Genomic DNA, 12,471 nt, shown 5'->3' on the forward strand with positions numbered 1-12,471 from the left:
GTCCCAAGTGTTTTGCTGGCCATGAATAAAAGCATCTTTTCTGTTGAGTTTTTCTCAGCTCCACACTTTTCAGTGCACAATACTCTCAAATCTCACCACTCCTAGCTGAACCCAAATTTCTGAAGATACAAACTTAGCACACATAAAAAATATCAAAACTGCCTATACTGTCTTAGAGTATGTTTATTTAGACATCCAACGTGAATGCACTCCTACATGTTAACGAAGTTGGGACGTTGCCAGAGTTGCATATTAAAGCTACCAATATTTTTATATTTTACCTACTACCCAGTTTTATTAAAACATTCCTTCCTTAAGCAAACACCTGCCCTCACCATGAGTACCAGAAAACCCACACCGCATAGGTCTCCAGAACACGCAAGGCGACATTCTTTCAAGCCAGATTTCCGCACTCTGTGCACTCTCCAAAGCACAGAAACAGCCAACCACCGTAGGAGCTGTGCACTAAGGCCCGCCCCGCACTTTTATCCCAGCTGCCCATCAGCTAGCTCTCGCGCTTTGTCCTCCCAACCTGCACCATCTAAACACAGGCAGCATAAGGACGCTTTATCCTTCCTACTTCTAAATAAATTAATGTTTTCGATTACGTATCTTCAAAGAACTCAACCTATATTTAAATACTCGAGCGAATCAATTACTAACTTTATACCAAACACTGCTAATGCTACACAATCTCAAAGGTAAGCGACAAATGTACGCTCTTTTAATAGGAAAATGTGGGCGGCCCTGAAAAGGGCCTTTGGTTTTGTGAGATCAAAGCGGAAGTCGCTTAACCGCCGAAGCCGTAGAGGGTGCGGCCCTGGCGCTTGAGCGCGTAGACCACGTCCATGGCGGTGACCGTCTTGCGCTTGGCGTGCTCCGTGTAGGTGACGGCGTCGCGGATCACGTTCTCCAGGAACACCTTCAGCACACCGCGCGTTTCCTCGTAGATGAGGCCGGAGATGCGCTTCACTCCTCCGCGCCGGGCCAGGCGGCGGATGGCGGGCTTGGTGATGCCCTGGATGTTGTCCCGGAGGACTTTGCGGTGGCGCTTAGCGCCGCCTTTGCCGAGACCCTTCCCGCCTTTACCTCGTCCAGACATGTTAGAGCTGCAGGAGACGAAACCTCAACAGGGTGGAAGACACAAGCACATTCCTTATATGCAGGGTGTTCGGACCTAATTGAAGACTGAAATCACGTGCGTACTCGCCCCGCCCCTGGCGTGGCTCATGCCAAATGACGTCACCAACGTTCGTTGTTCTCTCTCCTTGAGCTGGGTCTTTTGTCCCCAAACAGGACTTTCCGGCCATTTTAATTCGTTCAGCCTAAATAATTTTTTTTAACAATGCACATTTGTCACTAGAGACATATTTAGAGAGACAGCAGATCTTTGGTGAGCCAAGCGATCATAAATGCTGATGTAGGGTGCATGTGAGGTCTCGCTTCCCATGCTTTTATTTCCTGCTGTAAAGGACTAAACACTGGAGAAAGCAGCACCATTTCTTCCATCTCGACTTCAGAACGAATCTGATCCGAAAGTCTTGCTTTCCGCAGGTAAATGCGTGGTTGGTCGCTAAGACTTATCAATTGACTTGCTGAAGACTGTCTCTATTAATAGTTTTCTCCTTTGTTGAATTATTTACTAGTATGTTAATGTCTGCTACTCTAGTCAAAATTTTGCTTTCTCTTTGATTCAATAGCGACATTATTCCCACCAAATAGCACCCTTTGGGTAGACAAAGTTAGAAGGTGCCTTCCTGTAAGCTTTGTGTGAAGTAGGCGAGAACACTAGCTACAAATTAGGTTAAGAGCAATATTAAGAAAGCACTTTTACCGAGTAGCAGAGTGGCGCAGCGGAAGCGTGCTGGGCCCATAACCCAGAGGTCGATGGATCGAAACCATCCTCTGCTATCTAAATTTTTTGTTTTGGTTTGTTTGTTTTGCCTTTCTTTGCCACTCCCAAGACTAGAAATCCTTTGAACCGTCCCTGTAGATATTCTCTGCAATTACTGAAGTCTTAATCCTGACAGCAATAGGTAGTGTTTTGAGAAAAGTGTGCAGTTAACGGAGGATGTAGTGTCTTCAGTTGAAGTCTGACTGAGAAAACCACTTCTGCTACCGACATTAGTCCCGTTAACTCCACTTTCCCAAAGATAAACCTTTTTGCTAAGCTATCGCTGTTCTCTACACTTCTTTTCCAAGCTTTGTACTCACTGTTTTTTATTTCTCTCGCAGGAAGGATTCCTGCTCAAATTTTATGTGTCAGATACTGTCTGTCCTAGAAGTTAAAGCACAGAAAAAAACACAGTAAGTAGCCTAGAGTGTATACAGGTACTTTGGGTTGCTTTGCTTTGAGTAACCTTGAGATGTTCCTCTTGCCTCTACCAACAAGGATTACTGTGTCTTTTTAAAATAGTTCTTCTCTGAATCAGAAACCAGAAATTCCAAGACCTCTGTCCTGTTAGTCTGTAGGGATGGAAGACTTTATTTCTTCTCCGAGGGGACTAAAGATGAGACCTTGAAAACGATTTGATTGACAGAACCACCTAGTAGCCTTTTTTTTTTTTTTTCTTCAGATATAGTGAGAGAATGATTGTTCATCTCAGCCCCATAACCACCCACTAGTTCAGTGACTTGGGGAAGTCCTCCCATAACTCTACATGCAAGTGCAATTAGGATTACAACATAGGAAAAGACTGTCACAAAAGTGAAGAGTGAAGAAGCCTTTCTTCTCCTCTCCTCCATGGTGACAGGCATTCGTCTCTCCAGCTGAGAGCCACAGGAGTATGTATCAGCCATGCCAGTCTACTAAAGTCCATTGAACTGGAGTCAAAGTAGTTCCAGAGAACTACCTGCCTGGTGACCACATGCTTACTGGTCATAAGTTAAATGCCACATTAAATATGCTACCAGCATGGATCATAGTGACTCCCTGCTTCAGGGATGTAGAATAAAATTACTACCCTGTTGGGAGCGACCTTGCTTAAACAATAATTGCCTTGTCAGCCATACATGCTCACTGGCACAAAATCTTGGCCTCTGTAGAAAAGAACTAGCCCAGTTGAGAACAAATAGGAGGTCTTGTGGACAGGTACCTAGCAACCCATTCTGCTCTGTTCCTTCTGCTGAACTTTTTACCCAGCCAAATAAATACCTGTATTTATCCTTTTTATCCTGTTCTTGAGAACACCTGCACCCCTCAGAGACAAAGAGACCCTACCCCACACCCCCTACCCCATATCCTGCTTCTATGAGTATATAACCGGTGTGGGAACAATAAAAAATTGTCAGCTTGATCAGACCTTTTGACTTGCTGTCCATTCCTTGCGTCTCTTGTTCCCCCCCACACAAACACCCCCCAATTCTCTTCTAGGTGGTCCTCCAGTCCCGTTCACCGCCCCCTGGGCCAGTGCACTGCCCAGGAGCTATGTGAACGTTCCCAGGCTGTACTTTTTAGTGTATGGCCAAGGGTCATCCTATGGCACTTATCCATAGAGCTTATTTCACAGAACTGAACATTAAATAGAGACGTTCAGCTCCCATAGCTTTGCCCTGGTGTTATGGAGTGTGTAACCACTGGGAAGAGACCATAGGGTCAATCTGATTATAATTTCAAAATGGACTGATTAGCTGCTAACAGGACAAACAATCTCTGAGCTAAATTTGAGATTGCCATGAAAGAAGGCTACGGGAAGAGTTTTAAAGGGGAAAATAACAAGACCTTTAATATCTGTACGAACAAGCAAAAACTGTTCTGTTCTGCCAAGTGGTTAAGCCAGCTAAAAACCATCTTTGGGTATCTGTGTAATCCAGTTACAGAAGCAAAAGATTGTTAGTCATATAGTAACAAATAGTCACGCAGGGCTCTCCATTTTTGGAGGTGATCGCTGAGTCAGAGTTACTGAGACTCATCTTCCAGGGACTGGAGTCAGAGACAAATGGCTAGATGGATGCCTAGCATAAAATAGTTTCTTTAGCCATCACACTGGCATTTATAGACCAGGAAAAGGGGTGGATTTTGTCAAGAAACTTGAGTAAGTAAATGAAGCCAAGAAAATCATTCTAGGCAAAAGAAACAAACAGAAGTCCACATGAGAGCTAAACACTTCTAACTACAAAAATTCAGTGTGAGAGAGTAGGAAGGTGAGGGAGGCAGTTCCAAAAAGAGAAGGGGCTGTGCTCAGACCATTTCTTCAACCACTGGAAATGGTTGAGACCTACCTGAGACAGTAGAACACGAGACACCTAACACAGAATTTCATCCCTTATGGGATTGTATTGATGTGTATGTTTGGGGCTATCTATATTAAACTATGCAAGAGTGACCATCTTAAATTGGTCATTTCTACATTAATATTCCATACACAGACTTAGCCAAACAGATCTTAAACACACACACACACTTCAGCCTCCCAAATGTTCATCCCACTCAACAAGAACTGTGGAGATGGCTATTTGTTGGTTGTCCAGTTTTTTTTTTTTTATTAAAATGTAATTATATCATTTCCCCTCCATTCTCACCCTTCAACTCCTTCCATACACACCTTCTCAAGCCCTATGAAATTCATGACCACTATTATTAGTATCATTATTATTATTACAAATATATGCATGTACATAAATACAACCTACTGAGTCCATTTAGATAACACAACTTTTTTGCAACAGCAGAAATAAAAGTTTTGAAGACTAATACGACTTCAATCAACAATTCTCACCAGCTGTGCCATCATTTCCCATAGTGGTTAAGCCATGCAAGCTATCCGAGCATGCGAGCTGCTTTTCAAGAAATCTCCAACTCCAAGAAGAAAGAGAACATAACATCATTCTGTTGTGTATCAGAGAAGACTTCTCAGACATAGGTTTTAGCCAATAGAAAATCTTAGCCGACCAATGACTACTGTGTGTTCTGGATCACAGTGTAGCACTGAGCCTTTCCCAAGGTGAGCTTTTAAGCACAAAAATCATGTCCTGAGTTGACATACTTCAGTTATCAAGAGCAGTTAGCCAGAAGCAGAACTACAGAAGCCAGAAAACAAGGGTGGTACATTTAGGGACTCTCCCAGAACTATGGACTTTGATGGGTTGAGTTTTTGTTTTAGTTTTGACAGGTGGTACCAACAATTACAGCCTGAATGGCATTTTAATCACGGAGTCAGTTGTGTTAAGGACTCAGGGCCTATTACATTCCAAAGTCAACTTTTGCAGGACCAAAGAATGTGTCTGTGTGAACAAAGCTCACCTGATAGATGATTGTGGGATTCTAGAACAAACGTGTAAAGAATTCATGTTTCTATTTCATTCTTCCTATTTTTTCCACATGTTATTCTGCTGACAGGCAAGAAAGGCTGTGTAAAAGGGTCGTTTCTGAACTCCAGTAATTGCTTTTTAGTAGTCATGAAAGCATCGTGACTTCCATGAATATTTCTTCTCTAAAATTATTATAATACCATTTTTATTCATAAATTAAGTGTAAAAATGATAATAGTCAAAGCCGTTTGTATTCCTAACTTTGGGTCTTTTCACTTCTTAATAAAACCTAATTTTCAAATAGCAATTAATGACCTTGGACCTGTCAAGACACCAGAGGATCCAACAAAAATGTATTGTTTTCTTTCTGAAATGAACAGTATGTGCCTTGGAAAAGTGCTGTGGCATCAAGTTATAAGAATCAACGGAAGTAGAACATGGGAGGGCGCCCTTGTCAGGCCAGGGGATCCGTAAGTGATGAGCACTAATAGAAGCAGTTCTCAGTACATGCAAACTACTCGCTTGGCCATGAATTACAATACCGAAATAACTCAGCCCCAGTTTTTTTCTAAATCTGGCCCTGTGGCCTCAAATAATCCACAGGATCTCCTGGTGTGGACTGCGTCGCCTTTTATAATGTGCAGAGCCCAGCAGAGCAGACTTTCACTTCCTAAATGTTATTGCTAGAAACTGCTTCCGTGACCACGTGGCCTAACGGATAAGGCGTCTGACTTCGGATCAGAAGATTGAGGGTTCGAATCCCTTCGTGGTTAGTTAGTGTTTTTTTGGTTTTTTTTTTTTTTTTTTTTTTTTTCTTCTCTGATCTCTAGAAGTTAAATTGTAACATCCGGTCAAAACATAAAAGATTCCCTCATTCTCCAGATTTTCCGAAAGTTTTGCTTGTTTCTGTCAAAGGGAAAGGGGAGACCATTTTCGAACACCTTAAAGCAGTAGTTCTCAACCTTCCTAATACAGTTCTTCATATTGTGGTGATCCCCAACTATAAAATTATTTCGTTGCTACTTAATAACCGTAGTTTTCCTACTGTTATAAATCTTAATGTAAATATCTTGATATACAAGATATTTGATATACGAGTCCCACTCCAGAAGTCGCGACCCCTACGTTGAAAAGCACTGCGAAGAAGTGCGCTCGAGAAAAACAAGAATCAACTGAAATGAGGCCTTCGGGTATTTTGAACTGTCAGATTCTCCCAGGCCTCTGGGCCTCAATTTTGCGGGGCTGAATAATCCCCACTCCTACATTTTTGTTATGCTTTGAGATAGGGTTTCAAGTAGCACAGGCTGGCCTCCTGGCTGCACCATGTACTCAGGCCTGCCGCATCTTGCCTGGCAGAAATGGGATTCTGATCCAAGAAAATAAAAACGTGCCCGAACTAAAGTATTCCCCCTTTTCTTCTTGTCCTATTGCACAGAAAGAAAAGGCATGTCCCATCCAGGAAACATCATAGAGAAAAACTAAAAAAAGTAGAACAATCTCGGACACCCTGAGTGTTCAACTACTCTCTAGAAATTTGTTCAAAATCTACAAAATATAGTATTACACCCTTTGATAAATGTGTGAGATGTGTTGCTTTAAGGCGGGGGTTCAGAAACACACACACACACTGAAGCTCTGAAGCTCTTTAGAGATACATGTAAAGTGAATGGAGGGAGATGGGGCAAGTAAGGGAAGAAGGAAAAAGAAAGGGGAAGGAAGAAGGGAAGGCAGTAAAAAGAAAGGTAGGAGGAAAGGAAACGAGGATGGGGAGAGGAGGATGGGAAAGGGAAGGACAGCAGACAAGCCATCATCAGTTGCTAGTACCAATGTAAAATAGTAGCACTAACAAACAGCTAAATGTCCTAAACACAGACCCACCCCATCCCGTCCCACCCCTACTCCGGATGACGACCACTACTTTCCCACATACAGTCAGTCTCACAGTATTGTTTCACCAAGATAATAATGACTAAGCTATCCAAGAACAGTTGCTGAATCAACTGATTCACCATTACATTTTGCCTCCTTCGTTGTAATAAACCACTAAATTCCATTTTGCCTAACTGAGGGTATGTTTCTGTTGGTGGTTGTTTTATTGCTAAGAGGAAAATAATTAGATCAAGTGAAATGTTCAGTAAAAGGTCAAACAGGGACCAGGTTCCATCTTCCATAGGATAGGATCCTTCAACCACATGCCTTGGCGTTTACGCAAGAAAGTTGGAGACTGCTGCTCACAGAAACTTGCACGTGAATATCTACGAAGTTCATCCATAGCTTCCAAAAATGCAAATCCCGCTGCCAGGCTCCTTTGGGCCCTGGGCATCATTCTCACAATTCCCATAACCAAGCAGTGCTTCATCCCAGCCACATGAGGGAGCCAAAGAGCCACCAAATCCTTTTACACACCAAACAATTTTGACCAGTTTTTTTCCTTGGCAGTTCTGGGGACCAAATCCCAGATTCAGGGCTTTGTTCCTGCTAAGCAAGTTGCTCTTGAATTTGAAACAAATGAGTCAGCTATCTTCCGTGTAACACTTTCCTTTGATCCACCACTAAATCAGATCAAGAGCAGGTGGGCTAAACATTTGAATACACTCGTCCCAAGACACAACTGTAGCAATCTTTTCCAGTTTACCATTTGTTTAACATTGCTGCACTTCCGTTTACTTGGGAGAAATAGAGGACTAAAATGGTTTTTTAGAGATAAATGGGAAAAATATAAGTATTTACTTACTAGCTTTGTCAGCCTTTTCACTGTGGTTTTTCTATACATATTTTCATACAAGGCATACTTTGTACCTTTCTGTCTTATAAATTTTAGTGAACTAATAGTCTTTTATTTAGCATGGTATATGTGACCAATCTCTTATTTACGTTACTAATGGTTACAGTTATAAGCTGCATTATACATTCCTACAGCCAGTAAATACATGCACATAGCAATGACCTGCACATCTTAGAGACTGCCATAATTGGATCCACTATAGGGAGAAGAAATGATAGACCTGCATACAGAAAAGCTGGCATGGCACAGGTTGTGCACTCTGATGAAATGCATGAAGAGCAACTAGGAAATGAATGAATCTGTTGGATAGAGCTGAAAATAAAGGCAGGCAGGTTAATCTTCTTTTCCTAAAATGTTTCTATAGGGGAGCAACGTTAGGCTGTAAAAAAAATCTTGAGGAAGCTGTGGTTAATAGTTTCTGCATGCAATTAGCCAAAGGGCAATCTTGACCAGGGAAGGCTTTTCCAGGCCTCAAGAGCTCAGTCAAGAAAGGTTTTCCTATTCCCATGGATCTGAGGCATTGGAGTCGTCAACATAGATGTATTCTTGTCAATGATACACATTCACTAGGTCTTCATTTAATCCCATGCTACTTTCCCTGTGTCCTTTATAGAAAACTTACAGACTCAAGCCCTAGAGTACTCTTTCCTTCACATGGCTCATTGTCACCTCGATAGTATATTTTTAATCTGTATTATCATTTGCTTCTTAACAAAGTCCCCTTTAGTCCAAAGGATGAAACCTTCTGAATAAGATAAACTGACATAAGTAGTGTAATTTCTACATTCAAAAGGATATATGATGCCAAGGCTGGCTTGGAACTCAAGGTGAGTCTCCTGCCTCAGCCTCCCAAATGCTGGGATGATGAGTGTTAGCCACCACACCAGGCTTTAAGTTTCTGATGTAGATTGTCATTGATCTTCTGCGGAAACATATCTAATTTACATTCCTTCCAAGAGTGAAACTGATTTGAGGGCAGGTAAATGCCAAACTATTTATTTTGCTTGCTTCTATCTTTAGGAATAATTTAGGATCTGGGCATTTTTCTCCATGGTAAAGCACTCACCGTCACTAAATGAAGCCTTAGCTTAATTCCCAGCAATAACAAAAGAAAGAAACGATTGCTCAGATGTGGATAGCTGTGGATAGCTGTTGCATGATACGTGCTAACACCATAAGTGCTCAGCAGTGTCCACCAGTGACAAGAAGTGATATGTTCCTGTTCCGTCTCAGTGGCGGATCTGCAGTGCTTGAACTAAATCTAGTATAAAGCACCAGATATTCAATCTGCAATTGAAAGGCTAATGGGGGCTGTGGTTACCAGAGCTGTATCCAGTTCTTTCACTGAGAAGAATCCAAGTACAAACACATAGAGTTGTAGCAAGCAAGGTTTATTGAAACTGAAAAAAAAAAAAAAAAAACAGTCCCAAAGACACAAATGGACCGTCCCAAAAGGGTGGGGGTAACCCACAGAGCCTGAGGTCTTAGAATTTACCTACCTTTCCCACTCTACTCTCTAAGTAACCTCCCTTCTTGAACAGGTTGAAAATGTCTTCCATGTGTTTGCTCAGAATTGGATATATATCCTACTCTCCCTCCCTCCATCCCCCTCCTTCTCCCTCATTCTCTCTTTATGTAGACTGGGCTGGCCTGGAATTCCCTATGTAGCCAAGGATGCTCTTGAATTTCTAATCCACCTCCTTCCACCCACCAAGTGCTGGGATTACAGGCAGACACCACTATGCCTGGCTTTTATCAAGATGGAAGGCTCAGAAAGGCAAAAATTGTCCCCACATCCACCTCCACCTCCATATTGTCTAATAATTAGATACAATTAAGAGCATCACTCAGGTATTACTATAAGAGTAACAATGCCCTAGATATATTACACCTGGAAAAAATTCCAATCCCTTACATCTTTCCATACACACACATGCACACAATGTCTATAAACATTTATTTTATAAATATGGTACATGTTTGATATATGTAAAACTTAAAAGAGAAAGAGAAAAAGTCAAGTCCCGTTGTAAGGTCTTCTCAACATAAAGTGCAGGGACAGGCCAGGATGTGACTGTTCAGGTGTTCCTGACAACAAGCATCTCGGGGACAGAACCCAGCATCCACTTTATGGAGGATGTGCTTCCAATCTGAATAGTCACCTCCTACGTGTTCATTTACAAGATCAATCAGAATAAAGCTGTTTTCAAGCAGTATACATTGTGCATAAAACTCAAACACATATTGCTACCCAGTCTCCAGTTCTTGTGAGGCTTTGAAATCCTCTGGGAACCTGGAAATTTGGAACTTGTTGGAAAGACTTAAGCACTTCAAATGATGATCTAAAACAATTCGACGTCAATCCTTATCTATACAAGAGACAAATGACAAAGAGATGGAAATGTTTCCGAGACCATCTTCGTTAGTGACCCCCACCAATTTTGTGCTTCTATTTTGGGTGCACAGCATTTTGCTGCAAAAGCAGGTAAGTGACGTTTTTCTGAGTTTCTGGTGTGATAAAATTAAGATATAAGTATAAGAATATGGAAAGGAAAAACAGAGACTGGAAGCCTGAGACGATCTCCAGGTAAAATACAGCAACTCATTCTGTCAGAGGAAATTCAAGGCAAAGGACTGTTGGCAAGTTTTTTTCCAGAGAAGAACAAAAGGAACGTCATGGCTAGAAACAGGAGGGGAAACCACTCCTAAAAGGCAGTTAGGAAACAGTGAAAGGCATAGTGGGGTGGGGGTATGGGTGGAGACTAAGGTGAGACAAAACCGGACTGACATCTCAAAAATGCGAAATTGAGTAAATCGAGAGATACGTGAAGAGAAAGGGAAAAAGAACTTGATCCCAATAAGTAAGAGGGAGGAAATCTACCATACAGGCTCCACGGAAATGACAACTTGGAGAAATATGAAAGAGAAACTTGGCAAATTTAAAATGTACAGCTGTTCTTCACAGCTGGGTGCTAAAACCACAGGCCCACAAAACCACGAGTGAGCTGAACGACGAGGATGGGATTCGAACCCACGCGTGCAGAGCACAATGGATTAGCAGTCCATCGCCTTAACCACTCGGCCACCTCGTCACAGTTACTATAGCTTTGGGATAGGTGTTATGTTGTGTATCTATTAATGTGTTGGTTGTGGGATATTGTTAATTTGAGTTTATGGAAATTTGTTTTTTCTTTTCTTTTGGAAGAGGAGAATTCCATTTGGCTTTTTAATTACACCGTTTAACTATACAGTCTCATCACTTTATCGCATCTGTCATTAATGACACCAAAGCCTTTGTTGTCTATAGATGCCCCCACCCCCCTTTTAGTTCGATCAGAGAAAAAAATAAAAAAGAAAGAAACAAACTGCTGGGAAGAAGTGGATTTGAATAAAGCCACAGCAGGAGAAATTAATAAAACCATTTATGACGACTCTGGTTCTAAAACTCAGATTGGATTTTGTCATTTCTGGCCATGCAAATTCATTCTATTATCACTGGTGTTACAATGCATCTCTCTTTGCTCTCAAGTATGCTTCCAATATAAATAAATGCCTGCCATGTGACAGAATCCTAGACTCTAAGGAGCCAGCCCAGGTGGGATATGTTAAATTATTATTGGTTCTTAACAGTCTGTGGACTTTGAGACACAGAATTGCCAGGATATCTGAGAAGACTTTTTGTTTAGTTTATAGAGAGAGGAAAATGTGGCAAAAACTGGTCATTTGGGATTTCCACTTGATACATTCCTTATTGTTGTCTATTCTATACCAAACCAAGCAAAAATCACCAAGAACACAACTGCAGTCAGATGAATTCGGATCTGTCGCTCTGCAAGTAAGAAGAAGGCATAAGAAGACACCTTCGAAGACTCAGCAAGAAGGTGTCGGAAAGGGCTTCACGATTTGCACACGGGCTGCACGATTTGGACAAAGGAAGGAGAGAGAGGATTCATTCTAGAAGGATGCCAGCAGGCAAACTGTTCATATGCCTAATGAGTAAAATGTGTAACTGGTACACTAAGAAAGAACATTGTTTCATTACAAAAAGAAAAGATCAAATACAAATGATGTTTGTGTGTCAGAGTAGACTTGCTGTGGAAGGTAACAGTGGAAAGAAAGGCTGTAAAACCAGTGAGTCTCATTGTTAGTTATCAGGAGCTAGTCAGTGACTGTCTAATGGGTATTAGTCAAGATATGAAATGTTTTGTTGTTGTTTGATCAAGTTCCTACCTCATTTCACTGAGATCAAGAACGGCAGTGTGCTCTGGAGAAGCTGGGAGGTTACACAGCATCAGAAGACAAGCCTTAGGACCCAACTGTGAGTCTCAGGCTAGGTCCTAATGTCCAGGCTTCTCTGGACACCAGAGAATATGTTTCTCTTTCTTGTCTGTATCCAATGCAATGGCTGAAAGGGGGTTGGGGGAGGCAGGAGGAAA

At 41.7% G+C, this 12,471-nt stretch overlaps 1 protein-coding gene and 3 non-coding genes across 4 annotated transcripts; 2 read left to right on the forward strand and 2 right to left on the reverse strand.

The window, feature by feature from the left end:
• Positions 1-695: 695 nt before the first annotated feature.
• On the reverse strand, positions 696-1,167 carry LOC143443339 (histone H4). The gene has a single exon (XM_076939274.1). It carries the CDS (start codon positions 1,100-1,102, stop codon positions 791-793), a length of 312 nt encoding a protein of 103 aa, XP_076795389.1. The 5' UTR covers positions 1,103-1,167; the 3' UTR covers positions 696-790.
• A 672-nt stretch (positions 1,168-1,839) lies between these two features.
• Trnam-cau (transfer RNA methionine (anticodon CAU)) lies at positions 1,840-1,911 on the forward strand. The gene has a single exon. It is a non-coding gene; the product is annotated as a tRNA-Met (tRNA).
• A 4,039-nt stretch (positions 1,912-5,950) lies between these two features.
• On the forward strand, positions 5,951-6,023 carry Trnar-ucg (transfer RNA arginine (anticodon UCG)). Its single transcript has one exon. It is a non-coding gene; the product is annotated as a tRNA-Arg (tRNA).
• Positions 6,024-11,045: 5,022 nt separating this feature from the next.
• Trnas-gcu (transfer RNA serine (anticodon GCU)) lies at positions 11,046-11,127 on the reverse strand. Its single transcript has one exon. It is a non-coding gene; the product is annotated as a tRNA-Ser (tRNA).
• Positions 11,128-12,471: the final 1,344 nt, after the last annotated feature.

This window comes from Arvicanthis niloticus, chromosome 8 (genome assembly GCF_011762505.2).
Source record: "Arvicanthis niloticus isolate mArvNil1 chromosome 8, mArvNil1.pat.X, whole genome shotgun sequence".
NCBI lineage: Eukaryota > Metazoa > Chordata > Mammalia > Rodentia > Muridae > Arvicanthis > Arvicanthis niloticus.